Source organism: Aspergillus welwitschiae (assembly GCF_003344945.1).
Source record: "Aspergillus welwitschiae strain CBS 139.54b unplaced genomic scaffold BDQ94scaffold_19, whole genome shotgun sequence".
In the NCBI taxonomy this organism is placed as follows: Eukaryota; Fungi; Ascomycota; class Eurotiomycetes; order Eurotiales; family Aspergillaceae; genus Aspergillus; species Aspergillus welwitschiae.
The window spans coordinates 380,103-404,157 of record NW_020798713.1 but is presented as its reverse complement, the minus strand read 5'-3'; the positions used below and the strand labels follow the sequence as shown (position 1 = coordinate 404,157).

General features: G+C 52.3%; 9 protein-coding genes across 9 annotated transcripts; 5 read left to right on the top strand and 4 right to left on the bottom strand.

Moving 5' to 3' along the window:
• Positions 1-349: 349 nt before the first annotated feature.
• On the bottom strand, positions 350-2,172 carry BDQ94DRAFT_179370 (cytochrome P450; the record flags this gene model as incomplete). Its single annotated transcript, XM_026773360.1, has 4 exons — positions 350-549; positions 605-771; positions 826-1,140; positions 1,195-2,172. The coding sequence occupies 4 exons, from the start codon at positions 2,170-2,172 to the stop codon at positions 384-386; spliced, it is 1,626 nt and encodes a 541-aa protein (XP_026625461.1). The 3' UTR covers positions 350-383.
• Positions 2,173-2,688: 516 nt separating this feature from the next.
• BDQ94DRAFT_171200 (RTA1 like protein-domain-containing protein) lies at positions 2,689-3,575 on the top strand (the record flags this gene model as incomplete). Its single annotated transcript, XM_026771695.1, has 2 exons — positions 2,689-2,845; positions 2,899-3,575. 2 exons carry the CDS (start codon positions 2,689-2,691, stop codon positions 3,573-3,575), a joined length of 834 nt encoding a protein of 277 aa, XP_026625460.1.
• Positions 3,576-4,187: 612 nt separating this feature from the next.
• BDQ94DRAFT_160034 (type I polyketide synthase) lies at positions 4,188-12,434 on the bottom strand (the record flags this gene model as incomplete). The annotated part of the gene is made up of 14 exons (XM_026769155.1): positions 4,188-4,994; positions 5,068-5,370; positions 5,448-7,222; positions 7,291-7,438; positions 7,489-9,813; positions 9,850-10,037; positions 10,068-10,211; positions 10,264-10,749; positions 10,825-10,939; positions 10,999-11,524; positions 11,582-11,915; positions 11,973-12,030; positions 12,099-12,185; positions 12,246-12,434. The coding sequence occupies 14 exons, from the start codon at positions 12,432-12,434 to the stop codon at positions 4,188-4,190; spliced, it is 7,485 nt and encodes a 2,494-aa protein (XP_026625459.1).
• A 629-nt stretch (positions 12,435-13,063) lies between these two features.
• Positions 13,064-14,788, top strand: fmqD (FAD-dependent monooxygenase fmqD; the record flags this gene model as incomplete). Its single annotated transcript, XM_026771694.1, has 5 exons — positions 13,064-13,291; positions 13,361-13,577; positions 13,650-14,038; positions 14,099-14,478; positions 14,533-14,788. 5 exons carry the CDS (start codon positions 13,064-13,066, stop codon positions 14,786-14,788), a joined length of 1,470 nt encoding a protein of 489 aa, XP_026625458.1.
• A 1,174-nt stretch (positions 14,789-15,962) lies between these two features.
• BDQ94DRAFT_171197 (MFS transporter) lies at positions 15,963-17,729 on the bottom strand (the record flags this gene model as incomplete). Its single annotated transcript, XM_026771693.1, has 7 exons — positions 15,963-16,237; positions 16,305-16,607; positions 16,668-16,809; positions 16,871-16,989; positions 17,051-17,160; positions 17,217-17,413; positions 17,469-17,729. 7 exons carry the CDS (start codon positions 17,727-17,729, stop codon positions 15,963-15,965), a joined length of 1,407 nt encoding a protein of 468 aa, XP_026625457.1.
• A 326-nt stretch (positions 17,730-18,055) lies between these two features.
• BDQ94DRAFT_171196 (uncharacterized protein) lies at positions 18,056-18,740 on the top strand (the record flags this gene model as incomplete). Its single annotated transcript, XM_026771692.1, has 2 exons — positions 18,056-18,097; positions 18,174-18,740. The coding sequence occupies 2 exons, from the start codon at positions 18,056-18,058 to the stop codon at positions 18,738-18,740; spliced, it is 609 nt and encodes a 202-aa protein (XP_026625456.1).
• A 308-nt stretch (positions 18,741-19,048) lies between these two features.
• BDQ94DRAFT_171195 (uncharacterized protein) lies at positions 19,049-19,372 on the bottom strand (the record flags this gene model as incomplete). Its single annotated transcript, XM_026771691.1, has 1 exon — positions 19,049-19,372. One exon carries the CDS (start codon positions 19,370-19,372, stop codon positions 19,049-19,051), a length of 324 nt encoding a protein of 107 aa, XP_026625455.1.
• Positions 19,373-19,759: 387 nt separating this feature from the next.
• Positions 19,760-20,884, top strand: BDQ94DRAFT_179368 (zinc-binding alcohol dehydrogenase family protein; the record flags this gene model as incomplete). The annotated part of the gene is made up of 1 exon (XM_026773359.1): positions 19,760-20,884. One exon carries the CDS (start codon positions 19,760-19,762, stop codon positions 20,798-20,800), a length of 1,041 nt encoding a protein of 346 aa, XP_026625454.1. The 3' UTR covers positions 20,801-20,884.
• Positions 20,885-21,972: 1,088 nt separating this feature from the next.
• On the top strand, positions 21,973-23,664 carry BDQ94DRAFT_171193 (Zn(II)2Cys6 transcription factor; the record flags this gene model as incomplete). Its single annotated transcript, XM_026771690.1, has 3 exons — positions 21,973-22,201; positions 22,265-22,421; positions 22,479-23,664. 3 exons carry the CDS (start codon positions 21,973-21,975, stop codon positions 23,662-23,664), a joined length of 1,572 nt encoding a protein of 523 aa, XP_026625453.1.
• Between the last annotated feature and the right edge of the window lie 391 nt (positions 23,665-24,055).

The window sequence follows — 24,055 nt, the reverse complement described above, 5'->3', positions numbered from 1 at the left end:
CAGCAAAGTATCATCAAGATAGTCCACGTACTGTAGGGCCCACTTGTAGAAAAGTAGTATTGCTGAGGAGAAAAAATAGGTGATACGGGATGCATTTAGGGGTTCGAGGAGGGTGACACGGGCAGGGTCGTATGCTGGATCGACTTGGCATACAGTGGTTGGGCAGAAGAGTGCTCCTGATGCTTAGGCATTGGGTGGCTTTGGTACAGATTATTTGGGACACCTAGGCTGAATGAATTAGTGATCTTTATATGGTCTCTATTTGACGGCATGGTTCTGATAATAGTGGAATTTAAATGTAATTTTAGCTAGTGTTTTTTTTCCCCGACAAAGGCATGCCTTCAAAAGAGCGCAGCAGTAGCAAGTGAAGAGAGCGCGAACAATCAAGAACTATCTCTGGGTACAGGTTTCAAGTAGACCTTCAGCGGGCGTTTCTGCCACATCAGGAAGTTCTTCTGCTGGATCCAGTCATCGCAGTCCTCTGAGATGACCATGTCGAAGTTAAATATGATCAAGGCGAGAATGAGACGCATCTCGCTGTATGCGAGACTAAAATACAATTAGTTAAGATGAGGAACGAGAAGAGGTTTGATTCAGAACTTACTTTCTCCCCAGGCAGTTCCTCGGACCCACATGGAATGGTTGAAGGACGTCACGGCGATCATTCGCGAACTGGGGGCTGCCCATGAAACGCTCTGGATGGTATGATTCGGGGTCCGTGAAGTGCTTTTCACGATGATAGAGCGCCCACTGGTGCATTGAAACATACGTCTGCATAACATGTCAGAAAGTCACTACGCATTAGGACATCAAAACTAGACCCACATTCTCTGGTATATAGTGCCCAAGCACCGTGCAGCCTCCACGCGGGCACATGCGCGGGAGACCGTTTGCTATGGGGGGGTACATACGCAGGCCTTCATCGAGACACGCCAGCATATAGGTTAATTTGTTGACACTGATTAAGTTGATTTCATCTTGGTTGCGGAAAGTGGACCGAACTTCGTCCCTCAGATTCTGATAAGCGTCAGGGTTCTGGAGAAGGAGATATGTTACTCCACTCAACAGGGACGCTGTGGTCTCCGAGCCCCCAATAATCAGGATTTCGGCATTGGCGATGAGGTGATCCATGGTCAGGGCCTAGATGTATGGGTCAGGATGATTCTTTGGTGAGCGCGATCATTCACAGCTTACCAAATCTTCTTTTTTCTTCAGGAGACTGTTGATCAGATCCGGTCGATCTTCTATGATAGCTAATCGGCGGAGCATCTTAGTCGTGGTAAGGGCTTTATGCTTCTGCTGGGCCTCCTGGAGCGACTTCGGAACCAACAGCAATAAAAGTGATTTTAATATGGGGTAAAACGATATTGATTGAAGTATGATTCCCAGTCGTCCCGATTCAAAGATAGTTTTGATCCAATAATCGTATTTGGCATTCTCCAAACAACCAAACGCTTCGCCGAACGCAAGATCACCAATGATATCAAAGGTGGTAAAATTGTACCAGTCTGAAATGGCCACGGACTGTCCGCTTTTGCTTTGCTCACGCAGCCTCTCCAAGAGCAGATCGGTATATTTCCGAATCAAGGGCTCCTGCTCTCGCATTGCCTTCTCGGAGAAACCGTGAGCCATGGCGCGACGCAGACCTTTATGCTGATCTCGCTCTTCGTTAACAATATGTCGTGCTTCAGGTAACGGTCGGTAAAACCAATCGGCTTTGCCCAGCTCTTCCTCGCCGTTCTTGTGGCCCATGATGTCCTTCCAAGCGTTGGGGTGTGAAAACGCAAGTTCATCCGGTGCAATGCGGACAATGTCCCCATATTGATTATGAAGGTCTAACATATGAAATGGGAGCGTTCCTATGAGTGCATAGTAGCAATAGGGAAGGCGAGAAATGGCATGGGAGATCGGGCCGGGGAACCGACTCAGTGGGTGAAAGAAGACATTATAGATAATTTGAGTCGCATAATAAATAGTGACCTGTGCAGCTAAGTTAGAATGAGCGTCGCATGTGTTGTAGACCAAGGAAGGACGATTACCGCGGAAACAAGTACCGCCAACCCCGCGCTCCCGTTCAGTGGCATTAGATCGATTGTTGTGAGCATGGTAAGTAGCATCATCATCATCCGCCGGTGGATGATAGAATATGCCAGGTAGGGTCATTCCGGTCATTTATATACCAGTGGGAAGACACTTTCAATGTATGTCTCTGGGGACAAGCGCAGGCTGCCACAATCAAAGTCCAGAACAATCTTATAATAGAAATGTGGGGAGGCAAGCAAATAGATCTGCAATTAAAGTTCTTTAAGAAAATGGAAAACGAGTTCGAATGCGAACCCGAACCCGAACCCGAAACAAACCCGAAATGTGGAACCCTGAAACACATTTTGGCATCAAGATCTGCACGAGCTTGATGGTGAACAGGCCAACCATGTCGCGCCAAGAAACTGTTCCTGTAGTCAACGTAAATCTGTGGAGTTCCAGGCTTGCAGGAATATAGGGAAGGGCCAAAATTAGGCTTAATTTGAAGTTGTTACTTACAGCGGATGAGAAGGTTAATTCGACTGCCTAGATAGAAGAATAGGTATATATCTGGAGGCCAATGTGACGCTCATCTTTTCTGGCCTACATCCTTCAGGACAAAAAATTATTTCCCATCACCTCGTCCACTGTCAACATCTCCCCATCATGGCTTCTACGCAGTGCGAGCTGTATATGTATACACCCAGCCTTGCATTGGCGATTATCGGAGTCATTCTATTCTCTGCCTTGACCACGATCCACCTGTACCGTATGATTGAATCAAAAGCGTGGTTTGGCATATTCTTCGTTCTTGGTGGTCTGGGTAAGTTGTCCCTGTCATTGATGCCCTATCAATCTGTTAACAATATGTAGCAGAGTTAATCGGACATACGGCTCGATCCTTCTCGACCCAAGATGTCTGCGATAGAGGCGCGTACGGTGTGCAATCAGTCGCACTATTGATGGGACCGACATTGATCATGTTCTCCGTCAACCTGACTCAGAGTGAGTTCGTCAACGTGCTTGATGCCGAAAAATTCTGTTTGCTCCCACTGGCGTGGCAGCGGGGCGTTTATCCCGCTATGAACGCAATCTTGATGGTCATTCAGCTTGTTGGAGGTTGCATGACCATCTCATCATCGAGTGAGACTGTGGCGACGGGAACAAAGCTCGCAATCGCTCTCTTCGTGGTCCAGACAATTTTTTGGGGATTTACTATGGCAGAAAATATCTGCATAAGCTATCGCCTGGGTCGCCATCCCACAACTGCTAGCAGCTGCGTGTTAGCCAACTGGAAGACATGGAACCAATTGATCCCGTTAGCAGGGTCTATCATTGCGACTGGACGCAACATAATGCGGCTGACAATGGCAGGTGGCATTGAGTTTCTCGTGGACTATGAATGGCCTTCGTATGCATTTGATGGGTATCAGATGGTGGTGGTTCTGGGCGCTTGGGGGATCTGGTACTTACCGGGGAAGTGTCGCGAACTCTCGACTCGAGTGCGTTATACGAACCTCACTCGGCTGGAGAGGGTCGTGGATGATGTTTAATACTGGTTCCCATATCATCGACACATATAATCGCTTCTTGTTTGTAAGAACGGAACCTCAGCTGTCAGATAGGCGGTTTCGAACGATATTGATTCTGTCTCCTTCTCCTACCCCCTGCAACGGTTTATCTTTGGTCTTGTTTCCCACTCCCTTTCCTTTCCTTTATCTCTTTTTCTATCTGGAGCTCTGAAGGTCCGGCTGTATCACCATAGAATTTAAGTATCAAGACTTTCTATAGTAGCTGCCATGCACCCGAGCTGCTATGGTAAATGCCCCCTTCCCCGTTGGTTATTCAGCAATAAAAATGCGCCAGAATATCTGATTATGCAAGAACAACAGAGGTCTGCGCGGAGTGAAATGCGATAATCAGGTAAATACAAATACTCGTGATCAAGCATCTTGAACGCTGCAGGTTTCGGTTAATAATAATGGGCCAAGCACATCTTCTAGCACTTTACATTTACTTGGTGCTTCCAGCTTTTCTCAAAGGATCATATAAAATTATTTTATATTTGAGAAAAGCATAACCTCGAATCCTGAATACCAGTGTCGTCAACAACACTACCACGTATTTGCAACCCGAAAGCGAGCAGGAAGAAACAAGACCCATTCCTACGTCCGCTTCGTTGCCACCCGCAGGGATAAGTCCTCCAAAGATGGACTCTGCATCAAATCAAAGATAGAAACCTCAGCACCCACCTGCGCGACAAGCCAATTGCGCAGTTCCACCGCCACCAGCGAGTCCACTCCATAGGAAGACAGATCCTGAGCAGCAGACATCTCCTCGACCACCAACCCAAACATGCTGGCTAATTTCTGCATCAGCTCCTGGCAGATAAGCGCAGCAGCATCCACTGGGGAAGCGATCTCTGCAAGCTGATCCCTTATCTTTCCCTGTTTTGCCGTCCCCGTAGTAGCACGGGAAGATCCAGCCTGTGTACTGTCGCGATATCTCAGAGCGGCAAAGCGCGGGTCTTGGATCCAGGAGGCCTCATCCCAGTGTTTACCTGGGGCGGTGTTAATACCGGTGATGATCTGGGGTGGACCTGTGGGATGCGTGATGGCTTGTTCGAGGATCCGGAGAACTGTTTCTTCAGACAGAGAGGTAACCCCCATCTGGACGAGACGCTCTTGCACGCCATCGGTCTGGGCCACGAACCCTACTGATCGGACAATTCCCAGGTCCAGACTCACTGCGGGCAGACCCCGGTTGCGGCGGTACGTGGCCAGGGCATCCTGGAAGGCACCACCGGCGGCGTAGTTTGCTTGGCTGGCGGCTCCCATAACTCCCATCAAGGAAGAAAGCATGATGAAGAAGTCAACGTCGCCCAGCTGCTGGTGCAGGTTCCAGCTTCCCTGCGCTTTGGGGCGTACTGCCTCTTTGAAGTCGCCGACTTTCATTTGCTCGAGAATGGTATCCTGTGTAAACGTTAGTATATGCTGCACTGCCCATCCACTAGAGACCGATATGGAATGAAGGGAGGCAACATACTTTGAGCACCATAGCGCCCTGGATGACGCCTTTAATAGGAGGCATGTCAGCACACTGTGCCAGTGCTGCCGCCAGCTGATCCTCTGCCGCAATGTCACAGGCGAGGGTGCGAACTTCACACCCTTGTTGCTCAAGCTCAGTCACAAAAGGCCCAGGACGAGCATTCCGCGATATGATGATCAGATGCCGTGCCCCGCGGGCCATCATCCATTCACACAGGACGCGTCCAATACCACCAAGGCCGCCGACAATGACATACGATGCGTCGGATCGCAAAGAGAAAGGTGGGGGTCGCTCCACCACCTGCCCAGGTCACATTAGCCCTTGTAGAATTCACCTGCAGTCGAGGTGAGCTTGGAACTGGGAAGAGTGCGACTTACCGGCACAGTATCCTGTTCGCCGACCGAGATAATGATCTTGCCCATGTGTTGGCCAGTCTGCATAGTTCGGAAGGCTTTTTCGATCTGTGAGATAGGATATAGTGTAAGGGGATAGACCGGCATGATCTTCTTCTCGCCCAGTAGCTTCGAGAGGTTTTGCAGGACACAAGAGATATCTGCGCCTCTCCGGCTCTGCCATGTCAGCAAGTCCACCGACGAGAAAGAGACGTTCCGGGTGAACGGGTACATGTCTAAGCCGCTGTGTTGCTCGAGGTCCCGCTTGCCGATCTCTACCATGCGACCGAATTCCGCCAAACAGTTGAAGCTCTCCTGTAACAGACGGCCTGCAAGGGAGTTCAATACGACGTCAACACCTCGGCCGTCGGTTCGCAAATGTACATCGGTGGCGAATGATGGATCTCGACTGGAGAAGATATTGTTCTCTGGGATACCATACGTCTCATGGAGCAATTGCCGCTTTGCCGGAGTACTCGCGGTGGCGTAGATCTCTGCCCCGATCAGTTGGGCAAGCTGGATCGCAGCCTGGCCGACTCCTCCGGTAGCAGCGTGAATGAGGATCGACTCGCCGCGTTGGAGGCGGGCAGTTTCGTGCAGGGCAATGTAGGCGGTAGCAAAGACAGTAGGAAAAGAGGCGGCCTCCTGGTCACTTAGATGTTGAGGGATCCTCATCACGCTGGTCCAGGGTGCTCGAGGCCGCGTCGCCCAGTGGCCCCTGAGTAGCGTACATACACGATCGCCAACTGCAAAGCCCTTCGCTGCCGCAGTGGCTCCCAGCCGGACGATGGTGCCCGCGCACTCGAAGCCCATGATGGCATTGGCCTCCAACTGGCCCATTGCTACCATGACATCGCGGAAGTTTAGACCAAAAGCCGTGGGGTCGAATTCAATCCAGTCTGCAGGCAACGGGTCGGATTCTGCGTCTAAATCGTCGTGGAAGACCAAGGTGTCGATGAGCCCTGGGGTCCCGATCTTCATGCGAAGGGGACGAGCCGCATCTCGGAACCGGCAATGGATGGTCTTCTCAGTCGTGTCGCTCTCAGGGAAAATGTTTCTGTTCATGGGGATATCCTTCACGGTACGGGGAATGTGTAGGACCCCATCGCGCTCTGCATACTCGAACTCACGCGTGGCAGGGTCAGTAGTCTCACTGAACGAAGCGGGAAAAATCTGGGATATGGCTTGGACTACTTCCGCAGTCCATGGAGACCGTCGTGGATCCACGTCCAAGGAAATAAAGGATTTGCCTTGATATTCTGACTTCAGGGTGCGCAGTAACCCTTGGGACAGACTCATGGCCGGTTTGTCGACGTCCAAAGACCCGCCGCGGGTGACCCACAGGAGGCCCTTGCATCTTGTGGCCAGATGTATGATACGGTCAAATTCGACTGGGTTACTGACATGGTCCAGCAGGGGCTCGTACGCCTCGCCGAGAAAGATACAGATATTACCCTGGGGGGTAACTGTCTCCAACGTCGCAATTACTGGCTGACATCCGATATGAGCTGCCACGGCTGTTTGAAGCTCGCTCATCCAAGATGTCGGCGGTGGCGATGTGCCAGTGACGATAGTCACGGGTGATGTTATAGATGAAGCAGGGGCTTGAGCGGTGGAGAGAATTGTGCTGAAAGCGTAGAATTCCTCACTGTCGCAGTCGTGGACCTCAAGGTCCAACCCGGTGAAGCCGTTACGGGATAGAACCTGGTTCCAGAATGGCAGGGTGAGTGATGGGGTAGTTCGACGTTCCTCTTCCTCGCCTGTTAAAGAACATAATCAGTGCCATATACCAAATATAATGAGAAGTGCCAGGAAGGGGAAGTAATACTCAGCCACCATCCTGGCAAAAGGCCGAATGCGAAGAAAACATCTAGTTCGTCGCGCGTGGTCTCCATTAGAATCAATTTGCCCCCTGGCTTCAGAAGCTTGCGAACGTGTGTGAGAGTACGATCCATCGACTTGGTGGCATGAAGCACCTGGCAGGCAATTACTACATCATAGAGCCCTCTTCAAACCCTTGAGCCACGGGATCGTGTTCAATATCTAGCTTCTGGAAGTTCATCAAGTCCGCCCAGTCTTCGAAGCGTTCTTTGGCAGCCTCGAAGAAGCCCGCAGAGATATCCGTGAAGTCATATCGGCCAAATCGAGCGCCCGTCGAGGAACCATTCTCTTTGCCCAGGGCCTCCAAGATCACCTGCGTACCGCCTCCTGTGCCGGCTCCGATTTCTAGAATCTTGGCTCGGGGATTCTTGTGCGTGCAGAGCCTGACGAGCTCACTTACCTGGCGTGTCGACCGATCCCATTTCAGTGCCTCGAGGTAGTAGCGGAATAAAAGCCGGTTTTCCAACATTACCTCTAAAGGAGCCATTTCCTGCCGTAGAAAAGATGCTCCAAGTGGACCCAATCGGCAGAGCATCTCACCATTCACACTGGTCCGACCGACCTTCTCGTACAGGGCTGCCTTGTCCGCCGCGCTGATATCGCGCCACTGGGCGCTGTCGGGCGCGAACTGATTGCGACTGGCTTTTTTCAGCTGCTCCACCATCCACACGTAGAATTTCTTAAGATGTCCCCGCAACTGCTGAACATCAGCCACCGTCAGGCTGGAGACAATGTCAAGGATGTATAGAATAGTGGCTTGGCGGAGGTCGCGCATCGTCTCTATCTCCGCTGCCTCTGGCGCACAGCGAATCCGGTCCTTGCAGGCGGCCGCATCAAGTGTGCCAATATCTGGAGCCCATTCCCACCGGCTGCAGATTTCATTCTCGTGTGGATCTGCCTCGCGATCCAGGGCTCGTCCAAGTGACTGACAGGTCAAGCCATCCACTTCGAGCACCGGGCTGTTCCCGTCCTTGGCGTCCACCACAGTGAGGGATGTCTCGAATGACTGCGCGTCATAATCCCGATTCAGCGTGGCATATGCCTCCAGCTCATGTGCTGGACTACTGGAGATCTGCGCTGACACTCGGACAGACCGAATATGGCGGGGAACCATGGCGGAAGGCAGACGCGCGCCAGACTCAGGCAAAAGTGTATAGGCAGCCTGGAAGACCGAGTCCAGCGTGGTGGGATGCAGCACATGGGGTGTCTGGTACTTCTTCGGCATGACGGCAGCCGTATCCGCGATAGCAAAAATGGTGCGAGATGCGGACGGCTTCGCCAGTACTTGGTGGATGTTTTGAAACAGAGGCCCATGGTATATGCCCACGGATCGCATGGCTGCCCACATATAGCGGGGATCAATGCGGCGGTTATACAGGTCCTCCGACTGTGATGGTATGGCAGACGGGAGAGGAGTGCTGTCAGAGGTTGCGATAACTGAGATTCGTCCACTGCAGTGCTCCGTCCAGCGGCTGTCGCCAGAGACGGAGAAGATCTGGAAAGCCAGCCAGTCCTTCGTCCCCAGTATCTGCTCATCACACGGGCGGATATTTAATTGCACTTCGACTCCCTCATCTGCCTCGGGCACCGTGAGGGCTTTGGCAATATCTACGTCGCGCAGCTCGTACGCGGACACAGTTTGCTGGCGGCCCGCCGCCACTTGCCGCATGCCCTCTATGGCCATACTAATCAGGCCAGCACCGGGGAAGACAATGCTCGACTGCACCCGGTGATCTCCCAGCCAGGGCAGATCTGTTAAGCGAATAATGTGGCGCCAAGTGTGTGCAAGCGGCGTGATGCTTGGTTGAGAGTAACCTACCAAATCCGAGGGCGGCGCTTGCCGCTGTCTGTCGGCTCGGTTTCGCCGGGGTTCGAGCCAGTATCTCGTGCTATGATTCCATGGGTATGATGGAAGGTCGTGCAAGATGGAAAGAGAGGGCGGGCCGTGAGGGAAGTTGACGGCATTGAGATCGACGGGGTAGCCTCTGTGAGTTAGTTCAATCGCTAGGCGCTGCATGGCGAAGACGGCATCCTGCTTTCGTACCAGAGTGGGCAGGTAAGAGATCCCACTACCCTCAAATTCGGGGAGGGTCATGAGCTGTTGAATCGGACCCCCTAACGCTCCATGTGGCCCGATCTCGAGTACTAGGTCGACATCTTGGGTGTCTTTGGCGCCTTTTGGGCTTGGATCACCAAAACACATATGACGGAAGGAGCTCTCGAACAGAACCGCCTGCAACATATTTCCTACCCAGTGCGACGAGGTCGCTAGTACAGTGCCGTCTTGGATGCGCGAGCCTGTCTTGGGGGAGGAGAACAGGACTGATCCGAAGTCGGGATGAGGGGTGAGCAGGTAGCGTAGACTCCAATCGAATAGGTCAGCCATAGGGCGCATCTGCTCGCAGTGGAACGCCCCATTGACGCGGAGACGCCGAGCGAAGACTTGGTCTTCCTGCAGCAACTGTTCAAGCTGGTCGATTGCTGGGATATCACCTGAGATTGTGACGCTATACTGGCTGTTTACGCAGGCCACGACGCAGTACCCCGCAGTGACGCGACTAAGGTAATGTTCAACCGTTTCACGTCCAAGCCCAACGGCCATCATGCCCCCTTTGCCGAGAATCTTGTCATCAAACTTCTCAGCTAACACTCCACGAAGGTAAGCAATGCCAATGGCTGACTTCATGTCCAGGGCTTTCGATGCATACGCTGCTGCAATCTCACCGCTCGAATGACCTGTCACAGCCGTGGGATGGATGCCCCAGGACCATAGCAGCTCCACCAGGGCTATCTGGATGGCGGTGGCCAGACCCAGACTGTAGATGATGTTGTTGACCTGTGAAGTGGATTCCTCTCTATGCAGTTCCTCTTTATGTATAATTAGCAAGGGTTGCTTTAAGGTAGAGCGCTCAATACCCACCCATTAATGTCCACGTCGACCCCATCTCCGTCATGTAGCGGTCGCACTCCAAAATGGTTGACCGAAATACCGGGTAAGTGGCAATTAGTTCACGACCCATAGCATACCACTGAGCCCCTTGGCCAGTGAATACCCATCCCAATCGTAAACAGGGGGCTGCGCGTGACGGCACCAAACGCTCATCATCGTCCAGTGCCCGTGTTAGATCTGCCAGAGACCTGGCCGACACAGCTGCGGTCCATGGGAAGACAGAACGGCGCGATCCCAGGGTGTATGCAAGGCGGTCCAGGAAGGCTTCCTCGTCGACTGGTGGGTGGGACTCTATATAGGCACTTAGGTCGGCGGCCATCTGCTGGCAAGCCTGGGCATCCTTTGCACTCAAGCGGAACACCCATGGGGTTTCCCTTTTGAAAATGTTGGTTTTGTTGCCATTTACCACCGGACCATTGCTCTTTAGCTGCCCATTCGTTCGATTAGCCCCATTTTCTCCAGTTGTGCCGTTCATTCCAGCCGTTCCGTTTGTTGCGTGCGTTCCATTTACATGGGTGCCGTTGGTGGAACCTACCGGGGGCGATTCCAAAATGGCATGAGCATTGCTACCGCCAAAACCGAAATTGTTGACGGAGGCACGTCGGGGACCCTTCCCCACAGGCCATCTTTGCGTTGATACAGGAACCTGTTCAAACATAACCGTTCGCATGAGAGTTTTCTACCAAATAAGGTATTGTAGCCTACCTCCATGTTTCTATTATTTAACCGCAGCTCACTGTTCGGTGTATTCAGTTGCGTATTCGGCGGAATTTGTCCCTTCTCCAGCGCTAGGGCCACCTTTATGACGCTGGCCACGCCACTGGCAGCCTCAGTGTGTCCAATATTGGCCTTGATAGAGCCGAGATACAACGGGTGCTCCGCCGATCGACTGCCTCCCAACGCGGCTGCCAGCGCGCCGACCTCCAGCGGATCGCCGGCTGGAGTACCGGTTCCGTGCGCCTCAACGTATGTAGTCTGTGCGGGATCCAAGTTGACCCGTTCATAACACTGGCGGATCAAGGCTTCCTGGGCGGCTTGTTGTGGGGCTGTGATGCTGGGGGTCTTACCGTTCTGGTTCACCCCGGTCTCGCGGATGATGGCGCGGATGGAGTCGCCATCGCGCAGAGCATCGTCTAATCGCTTAACGAGTAAGGCACCCACTCCTTCACCTCTCCCATAACCGTTGGCACGGCTGTCAAAGGCATACGATATACCGTCGGGCGACAAAAAGCTTGGTCACATTTATCAGTGCCACCTGTTCAACGTGTGACAGCTGGAAGTTACTCACCCGATATTGGACATGCTGAGGAAAACGTCGGGGTTTATCATGAGACTTGCTCCCGTCACGATAGACATGTTGGATTCTCCATTGCGCAAATTCTGGCAAGCCAGGTGCAGAGCCGTCAGACTTGTGGAGCAACCTGTATCAACGGTCATGCTCGGCCCGCGAAGGTCATAAAAGTGGGAAATGCGGTTCGACGCCATCGTGGCAGCATTGCCTGTCATAAAGTATCGAGGTAGCGTGTCCAAGTCACGGCTATGAGTGTCGTGGTAGTCGCGAAACATCACACCCCCATATACTGAAGTATTCGTTCCTTTAATGGACTCCATTGGAATCCCCGCTGCAAGCAAATGTGTCAGTCCTCGGGCGGTGATAGGCGTGAAAGGTGACTGCATACCGCTCTCCAGAGCCTCGTAGACAACCTCGAGTTCCATCCGATATTGCGGGTCCATAGCCTAGCAACCTTCATGTCAGTTTATTTTGGTGGTAGGCCCGCTGGGAGAATACGATGGAACAATCCTACACTAGCGGTTTCTGAGGCCATGCCGAAGAAGGCCGCATCGAAGCAGGCAATATCATCTTCGAGAAAGTGACCGCCTTGCACGTGGGTCTAGAGAGAAAGGCATGGGTCAACTTGAACACTTGAAGGGACAGAATAAGCATGTCTTACCGTCCCCACACGCTCGCCGTTTGGATGGTAAAGGCCATTTGCGTTAAACCGTGAGGTTGGTATCTCCGACCAGCCGGAACGCCGTTGTACGATCATGTCCCACAATTTCTCGGGGCTTGTGGCGCCGCCAGAGAAGCGGCAGGCCATGCCTATGATGGCCATCGGGGCCGTTGAATACTCACCGGCCATTGTAAGTGGATAAATCGCTCACAGGTCTGAAGAGAAAAGAATGTACAATCTACGTTAATGTTTCAAGAGGGGTATGGAGCGTCGAATGGAGGGGAAATCACCATTCTGAAATGGGCTGATTTTCGGATAGGGCCATGAAGCCTATTTTCATTATATTCCATCAGTTGATCCTCGTTAACTCTCTTTGCGGATATGATACTCTGCCGTACCAGCCGCATGGAGATTGTCCTTGTTTTACTTCCTGTTTAGGGCAAGTCCGGCGAATTACTCCGCAGCGTATCCGACGACCATGCAGTCCTCGCGTGGCTCCTAGCCTCTGAAACACTGACTTGACGTTCCTATCGCGTGGAAGCAGAGTGCGCTTGGGCTGAGATAATCACACTTGCAGCCATGCGATGGAGTTTCCCTTCGGACTTTTGCTAGCCAACAGGGACCCGCATCCTTCCAGTCACTCTCAAGCCGGTCTGACAAAACGCATAAGCACGGAGTTAATAGGCCTCCCTCGGAGTACCATAATCCCCATCATTGAAGATCCAGGACTCAAAAATATATAGTGCGCTACTGATAAGGGGGACCTACTCCAAAGTGTCTCGCCGTTTGTCTTCTCGTTCAGTCCTCGTCGGCCAATCATGTTTCGGACAATTCTTCTTTGCTCTCTGGGGCTAACCACACTCTCGTCTGCTGCCACGCACAACATCACATCTATCTTCAGTTCCAGCCTGTCTCCGGGCGCGCAGATCTTTCTACCTTCCGACACAAACTACACAGAGGACGTAACACAGCGATGGACCACATACGACGCCCCCACCTACATCGGGGCAATCAAGCCAGCTACGGTCAAAGATATACAAAACATTGTAAGACGACGGCTTCCATTCCATTATCAGACAGCAAGTACCACAGCTCACCGGAAAATTGCGGACTAGGTGACTCTAGCTGCATCCAACAAGATCCCTTTTCTCGCCACAGCGGGCGGCCACGGCGCGACCATCACCTATGTTAATTGTACCAATGGCATCGAAATTGATATTAGCAACTTCAATACTGTTTCGATTGACGCTTCCAACAATACCATGACCGTTGGTGGAGCAGTACGTTTTGAGGACATCATCCCGCCTCTCTACGAGGCGGGTAAAGAGCTGCGTATGCTCCCGCCCCCCCCACCACCTAGCATCCAAAATGTCTACAACCCTTATGCTAACAGCAATTACCCAGCTACCGGTACCGCACCGTGTGTCGGACTCGTTGGGGCGACTATCGGCGGCGGGATAGGAAATCTACAAGGCCTGCATGGGCTGATTCTTGACTCCCTGCTGTCCGTCGAGCTGGTAACGCCCAGCGGTGATGTCCTCATCGTATCTACCTCTGAAAATGCCGATCTCTTCTGGGCCATCCGCGGCGCCGGTGCCAACTTTGGCATCATCACCTCAGCCACTTACAAGATCTACAATGCCACAAATAACGGCCTGGCCATGAGCGCCAATTACCTATTCCCCGCTAGCGAGAATAGGTCCGTGTGGGAGATCTTCCAGTCTTTTGATGAGACGCTTCCCCCGGAGCTGTCATTGACGGCATACTCGGGATTCAATCAGACCACTCAAGAGGTTCGTTCTCACGTAGCCTTACTTTTATGATTTTCAAGACTAACGCAAACGGGGTGACAGATGGAGCTGATCGTTAATGCGATCTACTACGGGCCAAAAGAAGAGGGGGTATCTTACCTGACCAATTTTACAGCGCTCAATGCAACAGAAACCAATCTCATGATGGTAGCCTGGCCCAACGTGACAAGCTCGATGGCCTTTGGTGCGGACGGTGATGCCTGCACCACCGGTTCCTATCTCAACACCTGGGGACTGGGACTGGCCGAGACAAACATCGACACCTACACAACCTTCTTCAATGAGCTGCAGGCCTTCTCCCAGGCTCACCCCGACTACTCGGGAATATTCGTGGTCGACCGCTACAGTTCAGCAGCGGCGGCAGCCGTTCCAGCCAACAGCACCTCCTACGGCTATGGCTACCGAAACATCAATTCTCATCTGTATGCTTCTGCCATCCAACACGATTCATTCCGTGACTAACACACTGGGTATAGGCTATTCGAAAACTCCTACCCCAGTGATAATTCTACCCTCGATAACGCCGTCAATTCCTTCATGCGGTCCATCCGCTCACAGTTCCAGCGTACTAGTGGCTTTAGCGAGATGGAAATTTACTTAAATTACGCTCATGGCGACGAAGGCGCTGATGTTTGGTACTCGCCACAACACCTGCCTAAGCTCTCGCAGTTGAAGTCTAAGTGGGATCCGGATGAGCTTTTCAGTTTCAATTATCCGGTGCCGTTGCCCTAGATCAGTTGCTGCGTAACATGTGTATATATATCAGTTGTGCCGGTGTCCATACCGCGGCATTAATTGGCTTTTGCATCGGGGGTTTAGATTTGCAGAGTGAGTAACGACTATTACATTCTTCCTATTTACATATAATGAATACAAGTTTTGTTTCGGCTTATTCAAGATTTATTAAACGTCAAAGGTCAACTACAAGGCGATACAACGGAGTCGTCGTCGGCGCCGTTGACAGATCGACAGTTAGATCTACTCAGCCTATTGCCGTAGTCACATGCTCGAGCCAAGGGCTTAAATTATAGTGGTGGAATCCCAATCGAAGCTCTGGTTCCTGGAGCTCATTCTATATCTTGCATGTTCAGACGTCCAATCTGATTTTCTCATCAGGCGAGTCTTTTGGTCGTTGAATTGAAACATAACAAGAACGAGAAAGCAGTGTGTATATACCGGAAGTCTGACTCTGGGTGACCCCATTCAGGGTGTACAGATCCTTCTTCAAATACGATAACTCTTGGGTCCTCCGTATTCGAGGTCTGGAATTCCCCACCTAGCAAGTGAAACAGAGTAGGCATCGTCATAACATACCGGAAGCTCGATGTCACCCAATATTTAGGACGAGGACTATGAGTGGAACACGTCACCTGCATTAGAACCCCTTCTCTGGTATCTCCCATGCATCGACTGCCATAATAAACTTGCTCCAAAGAGGGTAAGGGCATCCCATAGTAATTTTCACTACCTGAAAACCCTTGTAGAGCGCCTGAGAACGCCCGTAGGATGTCTGATACAAATTTTAAATCTCGCTGCGTAAACGCATTGAGCTGTATCATGTAGGGTCGAGTGGTACTGTCCCCGTTGCGCAAATTTAATTCTTTTAATTCTTGGATGCTTGTTCATGAATAGTACCGTGATTGGTACGTTATTCGCTTGTATAGTATGTTCTAGTTACTATCAGACCTATCTAGCAGCATTCTGAACTCTGAGATTCAGCCACGGTTCCGGCTTGCACTTATTTCCGCTAATTACCACGTATCCTTGGTACTATGTTCAATAAACTCGAAGATGTCAACACCCATGTCTAATAACCCGGGACAGTGATTTTTCGTCAAGAGAATAGATAGTATGGGACAGCATTGTCGACACTGATGCGACAACACGATCATAATATCTTCTGTCCTCAGGCGCTCGACCGACCCAGCTTGCGAGGAGCCTTCTCCACCTGCTCAGGCAGCCAGCGCAGTGTAAATGCCAGGACAAGCACTAGCCCACCCAGCACGAGCCAAAATGTGTAAAATCCAGGACTACTAAGCTTAAGGGTACTCGCGTACATGGAAGTGAACATTGCTGGGGCGACAGCGCGAAGAAAGCTGATGATGGCCAAGGACATGGCATTGAGCGTGCCTAAGGCGGCGGGTGACGGTGAGACGGAGTCGAGCGCGAGTTGCATAGCCGCTTAATACCATTAGCTATCAGCCCTCCACCTCCATAGAGTAGTGAGCAAATTTGGGATGTGTCTCACTCAGCTGCATTGCAACACTGCTGCCTAGTATCAAAGCTAGCGGCGCCAAAATCCAGAACGCTACCATCTCACCATGACGGTGGAGAACACTGGCGCCTACAGTAGCAGCCAAGAAAATAATCCAAACGAAACATAAGCCTCGTAAGATGTTACCTGTGCCGAGACGTTTGTGTAGTGGCGGGTATACTAGCACTAGCCAGATGGTTTGAGCGATCCCCGATCCGCCAAGGAAGAGAGATATATAGAATGGAGAGAAACCGTAGCCGCCTAGACGTGGCGATGTGAAGTAGAATACCGGGGAAACTTCAATAAGAGAGCTGGTTAGATTTGGTAGATATTTGGGGCGCTCGAAAGAGAGCTTACCCGCAGTGTACGCGAATGCCAACATCATCGAAAGGCCGTGAATATAGAGAACTGGTAGCACGCCTTGGGATCGGAGGATCTTGGCACTAGTCCATGTTGGTGAGGCTGTTTCATGAGGTGTATGATCTGCGGGTTTCCGCGTCTGAAGGACCCCTCTTAGCTTCCGCGAATTGTGTCATTGTTCCTTACCCATGGCCTCTCACCTCGTTGACGAACATCAGACAGGCAACCGTGACAGTTACTCCAAAAGCTCCGGCTGCGACAGTGGGTAACGCATACGGATAGTGACGGAACACACCACCAGGACGACAAAGTGCTCCGCCTACGGAGCCCACATCAGCATGTGTCAGGCGTGCTGACGGCAGGGATAAACATTAGCTTACCAAGCAGAGGGCCAATCACCGTTCCAATGGTGTTCGCCAAGGAGAAGTAGCTGAATGCCCGGGCCTGGGTGTCTGGAGTGCTATTCTCGGAAATCATCACTCGGACAGTACTATGCAATTCATGATCAGCGTCTCACCCGTCCCAACGTGTCAGCATATCACGTACACAACGGTCCCACCGAACGTCCCCGCCAAGCATCTGAAGAAAACCATTTGGCCTAAAGTCCGACTGAATCCGAACAGCGCAGATGAGATGGATAAACCGGCCAGGGAGAGGATCAGGACCGGCTTGCGTCCCATCCGATCTGCTGCTCGTGCCCAGGGGATCATTAACATCATCTGAGTCACCGAAAACAACGATTCCTGAAGGTGGAAGTTGTTAGCGTAATGGTACTAAGAGAGAAGGTAGAGGGCTGACAATGATGCCGCTGTAGAAGCCGACGTCGGCTTCGTCGATGCCTGCCGTGTCGGCAATCATCTGGTTGACGAACGGGAAAATAGTGAAGAAGGCCAGCGGGTCAATTGCTCGAGCACAACAAAGTAACGCGACCTGACCCATTGACGATTGAAGTTCTTTGGGCTTGGTTGCTGCAGGTACGACGCCATTATGTCCAGGCCCATCTTGCGATGGCAGTAGTGGGGAGGTCTCGTCTGCCACGGCGGGAGGATGTACAGCCATGACGAAACGAGATAGTGGGTAGTGTAAGTGGTCTTCCTGGCACAAAGGCAGCTTGGCAGGGCACAATCTCCTTAAGACGGTTCATCTTGGCAATTCGTGATAGGACCAGGAGCAGCAGGATAAGCTTTTAGCATAGTCTCGCTAAACCTGCTCCAATGCGGAGTATCAAAAACTCCAGCCAGACGATCCCGGATGATGGCCCACTGACAGTTTGCATTATATGCCCGAACTCTACTTTAAGTCGAAGGAAGCGCTCTTGAAGGACCTTAAGGTCTTTCACCGCTTCAAATTCTCGCTCGGATTACCCCAGTATTCTGGCAGCTAGCATGGCCCCCCAAGAGCCTGTTTCATCGCATAACCCGGCTGACGTGAGAAAACCAATCTTCCATGCCCACACCCCGCTGACAATATGATAACTTCTGGCTAATCAGATAGACGGGATAGCCCGCCCTTGTTTTGGCCCAAGAACAAGCCTTGGTATTTCCCAGCTTTACGACAACCACGGCATGGACACTTGGGGTGGCGCTACGATCCCACATACTGGCTTTGCCCGCCCACAAGAGACGACCAGCCGTGATCTCCATCTGCCTGTCTGGCTCATCAGCTCCGCAGTTAGTTTTCCACTGTGCTACAGAGCCGGGAACCCGAGTAGACCATGTTCTTTGGCTTAAGCGCAAGACGAAGACAGTCCTCCGCTGGCAGGTGTCTACCTGGTACCTCCACTGCCGGTTGAAGCCAACTCGTGCAAATGAGTCCGTGTGTGTCGGGCCTTCAGTTATGGAGGGAATAGAGGTGTTGGCTGAGCAGTTTGCTCTGTCACCGGTGGAACGATACGAATATGCCTTGCAGGCGGGTGGGTTTCCGATTCGCGTGGAGGGAGTCGAAGGGGTCGTGGGGGTAATTGCTGTGAGTGGGCTGCAGGAGGAGGCTGCCGACCACGAGGTCATTGTTGCTGCTATACGGGAATTCCTAGATGGAAAGAAAGAAGACAGTGGTGCGAATGCTTCCTAATGATGATACAATATATTTTCCATCCTATATGGCAAAAACATCTGTCTTGTCCTACGTAGGCAGCATGTGCTCAAATAGCAACATATACTCCATTTTCCTGTATGCTATGTAGGATTAACTCACCATTGGAACGAGAAAATGGGTGGGTAAAAGTCACAACGTCGTTCCAAGGGTCCTCATATTGCTTTTGCCCTTCGATCGGACTTTTGGACGATACTCATCGTCCTCCCAATTAACACAGCTGGCCAATACATCTCAGCTGCCTAATCCAGCGAGGAAAGCTAGACCATCGCCATAATCACACACTTCTAGGGGCGCGAGAAGGCGCGGCTGTTCTCGACCACGGCCACCAGGACCACCTGGGCGAACACAGCGCGTCGCTTCGCCCGCAGTACTGCTATTACCATGAGACTGCCGGACTCTCTGGTACCCGCTGATGGTAAATCCTTTTCGGGGGTATCGGAAGATGCATTCCTGGCGTCAGCATCGGTGGGTCGCAGAGGGGCCATGGTCGAATGACTAGCCGCGCTCGCAAAGCTATCGAGAGACAGCTCTCCTTTCTGGTAGTTGAACGTAATCGTTACAGATGACCGCTGATCCTGTGTAGATCTGAACAGAAAGATGTTCTTCATCGCCCTCCATTCAGGGGAAACAATAAACCAACACATTCATGGCCGTCAATAACAGAAACTCCGCCGGCATTGAATCCCGACGGGGAGTTTGGAACGACCTTGAGAAACATTACGCAAGAAGGTTGATCATCCAACAAAATGAAAGGAAGGGCATAAATATGCGCAAGCTTTCGGAGTTAAGAGAGCCTATCTTATCTCCTGGCCGTCGGGATTGCACCAAACCCGATCTGCTTTGTATATAGTTCACTGCCCCTCTTGCCAGACGATTCCCGCACTGCCCCATCAGCCGTAAATAAGCAGTTATTCCGTCTTACTTATTAACTACTTCTTGGCATATCTGACGTCAATTTCTTTGAGCATCTATCTTTTCAAATCTCAATCATCAATATGCCCACCAACTTCGCCGCCATCGTTCCCGGCAAGAACCAGTCGCTGGTCGTCCAGGAAGCGCCGTACCCAACAGCGGGAGAGAACCGCATCGTCGTGCGGGTCCATGCCCTGGCAGTCAATGCGGTTGACTATGCCACTCAGATGATGGGTGAGACTCTCTTTCCGTGGGTCACTTATCCACTGGTGCTGGGAGAGGATATCGCGGGTGAGGTCGTTGCGATTGGTCCGGGAGTCACCCGCTTTAAGCCTGGTGATCGCGTGGTTGGCCACGCAGTGGGAACCAACAGCAACAACAGCGCTGAAGGAGCCTTCCAACAGTATGTGGTGTTGCTAGAGAACATGGCTTCTCCTCTGCCCCACGCTCTCGAATATCAACAGGCAGCTGTTGTCCCTCTGGCCTTCTCCACCGCGATCGTTGGTCTATTCCAAAAGGACTATCTGGGTCTGCAGATCCCGTCGCTGACCCCAACCCGGACGGGGAAGACCCTACTGATTTGGGGTGGAGCCACCAGTGTGGGCTGCAACGCCATCCAGCTGGCTGTTGCGGCTGGATACGAGGTCATCACTACTTGTTCCCCGCATAATTTTGACTTGGTCAAGAGTCTAGGGGCTACGGCGGCGTTTGACTACAAGAAACCGTCAATCCGTGACGATCTCCGAGAGGCCTTTCGAGGCAAGACGTGCGCAGGAGCCCTAGCTATTGCTGGCGTGGTTCCTCAGACCCGCAATGAAGCGGCGGAGGCTTGTCTCAACCTGGTTGCCGAGTCCGAGGGTGACAAGTTTGTCGCTTTGTCGATGCCTGCACCCCCGAACGTGCCGGACGGAGTGTCCTGCAAGTTCATCTTCGCCAGCACCGTCAAGGATAATGAGGTCAGCCATCAGCTCTACGGATACCTCGGTGAAGCTCTAGCACACGGAAGCTTCATTGCTGCGCCCGAGGCCGAGGTGGTGGGCACTGGATTGGAGGCGGTTCAAGGGGCCTTGAATGCCTTGAAACAAGGGGTTTCGGCTAAGAAGCTGGTGGTGACGTTGCCGTAAGCCGGCTATGAGACATCGGCTTTCAGGAGTGATGAATCATGATGTGCAGGGCTCGTTGATTGGTGTGATTATTCTTTATCGATGCCTTCGATTATATTCCGTAGTAGTACTAGTCAGAAAAAAAAAATGATACTGCGGGGTCGGCCATCTTAATTACCCGGACTTTCCACCGGAGTTTTCTCCCACGTTCCACTGATGAATGAGGGGAAATGGGGGTGGCAACAGCAGGATTCGTTAGTTGACTAGATGATCCAATCGCTTCCAGCCTCGCAGGCCAAGCTCATATGGGGTGTTGAAGAAGTAAATCAACCTGGCGGCCCGGAAGAGCCACAAAGCTTCATTTCGGCCTATGGTGGACCTGCTCCTCTCTTCCAGCGCCCTGCGATTGGCCCCATACTATGAGCAAAACCCGCCGGCGTCTGTGCACGCACCGTGCTTGCCGTCCTTCCACATGGTCTGGGCCGACAGAACGCAGGGTAGGCGAGCTGAACGAGCAGCAGGATCTCCTGCACCTATCCTGCATACTGCACTCTGCCATATGGCAGCGAGTGATCAGACCCTTCCAGCGCTGATAAGGGACAATCCAATATTCTTCGCAATGCTAGGTTGGCCGTTTCAGCATTCCTCTGCCGGCCATCGATGTTGATTGGGGAGCCAACAAGGCTCTGCTTATCGGCGGGCTTATGTTCGTCTCGGGGATTCTCTTAGGTCAGCCACGACCAGGAATCTCCCCCCGGTCGCCTCGTATATTCACAAATCCATTGCTGCACGCTGCTGACGCACGGGAAAGGAAAAGACGGGGAAGTATGAGGTGAGCCGATGGCAAACACGCCGCCCTTTTGGAAGCCGCAAGTGGATGTGGTATGGCCTTTCATCCTTCAATCCTTCAATCCTTCTTGCGGGCTGTGAAATTTATCGGTCAGCCATGAGAGACTCATGATGAGGGGGAGATAAACGACGATTTGGTGGCGCTTGGTGTGGGACGTGCCCTGTTTGGCATGCCATTGGCCTCCTGCACACTGGATCGGCGAGCCTTTTGTGGCCATGAGGCAGCAGCTTGAGTTGGTTAAGTAGGCTGGATGTCAAGATAAGGGTCCTTCTTTTCCTGAAGAAGTCAGCCTATCGCGCTTGATGGATCGTGATTGTGATCGTAACTGTGACGGTGACTGATCATGTCAGACTCCCGAACCACAACCACCAAAAACAACACTACAAACCACAAGACCTCGCGCCAGGGCCCTGGTTCGGCCTGTGAGGAATGCCGTCGCCGGAAGCTACGGTGCGACCGTCAGCCGCAGTGTCAGAACTGCGTTGATGCTGGTGTTTATTGTGTCACCAACCTTGCACGCCCCGCGCGTGGTCCAAAGAAGGGTCATCTAAAGGCCTTGAAGGGCCGCATCGGTAGGGCCTTGAATTTCCTTCGTGAGGATTGAGCTTGTTGCTGATTATGTCTCCTGGGAACAGCCACCCTCGAGCGGTGTCTTCTGGAGCAGCGCGATGGCATGCTCGTTGATCCCATCTCGGACGATGAGCTGCTGGATAAAGCGCTGTCCGCCTCTTCGCCAGCTTCCCTGTCCCCGGACCCCCCTGAGGAAGTATCCGAAAACATTCTGGAAGACCTGTATGTTTCACCTTCCCTTCCATTACGAGATTGAAGTCATCAGACTCACCGGCTCAGGGACCAGGTGTTTTTCGAGCGCGTCCAGCCGATGGTCCCCATATTGCAACGCCATCGATACTTTTCCTGGGCACGGGAACCTCAGCAATCGGCAAACCGACGGGGGCTGCAGCAGGCTATTCGCACGCTGGCCGCTGGCGTGAGTAGCCAGTTGCCCGAGGTACGCGTAGCACTGTATCGGACCACGCGCCACACACTGGAGTCCCTCGAGTCGGACGACACTTTGTTGACAGCCCCGGATTTCGAGCAGGTGCAAGCGTGGATACTCATCGCCATTTACGAGTTTATGCAGGTCTCATATTCTCGCGGCTGGATGAGTGCCGGTCGTGTATTCCGACTAGTGCAGCTGCTGCGCCTGCCGGAGATAGACGCTTCGCCTCTCCCGCTGCTCGACCTAGACCTAGACCCAGATTCCAACTGGGTGGTGGCCGAGGAGAAACGACGCACCGTGTGGATGGCCTACATAATGGACTGTTCCCTAAATTTACGCCATAAGGGCTCTCTCACCCTGACGGAGCAAGCGCTGACCCGACTCCCCATGCCCGAGACTGAATTCCAATGTGGTCACCCTATTTCAATGGGCTTTTTGGCCGAAGCCCTCGCGGGTACGGATATTACCAGTCCCCTATCCTCCTTTGCTAAATGTATCCTGCTAGCCACTATCAGTGGCCGCACTCTGTCACACCGCCATCTATCCATGGCTGAGCTCCTCCGAGGAAATCCTCTTCAGGATGTCTGGACTCGCCATCAGTGGATCGACACGACGCTCACAGCCCACCTGCAGCTGTGCTTCCCGCTTCCCACAGCCGCGGAATCCAGCGACCCTATGCTCCTGTTTGCCAAGATGATCGGGCAAGCCGGTGTCCTCTCCCTGTATGACATCCTCCAGTCCACGCCCTGGGAGCCCGAAACAGTCAGCCTCCTACCCGACTACGAGGCATGCGCGTTCCACGCGGCCCGCGAGACCGTCGCTCTAGCACGTAATCTACGCCATTTCAGCTGCTTCAAGGTGCATCCCTTCACTCCCATTCTACTAGGTCTATGTGCAGAGGTATTGCAGCACCCTGTTGCCCGTAATGATACCCCAAAGCTGTTAGGGGAGGTGCAGGACGCCTTGAAATATTTGAAGACTGTGAATCGATTGGCTCGACAGGAAGCAGCAGCTCAGGATATTCGCCGGTCGTGATCCTGGTCTCGAAGCTCAGGGCAGCCCGGGAGGCCGTCATGGTCGTACGCGACATTTCCGCCCTTTGCTCACTAGATTAGATGATAAGATGCCAGTTGTACATGCTTGTAACTCATTAGATATTTGACTATGGTTTCTATTTATAGTGTCTGGTTCTCCTAGTCTGTTGTGATGGTAGTATATTAGGCAACGACTCAGCGGCATTCAAGCCTAGGCAGATTGGTAGTATATATATTGCCATGCTTGTGGTACACAAGACTAGCAAGTTACCCTCGTGTAGTCCTATCTAATCAATTTGGATACTAAAGCCAAGTGAAATGCAATACATATCATGAGCCATCAGGAGCGTTAATTCAACTATCCATAACAGCGACTTCTCCAAATTATCGTT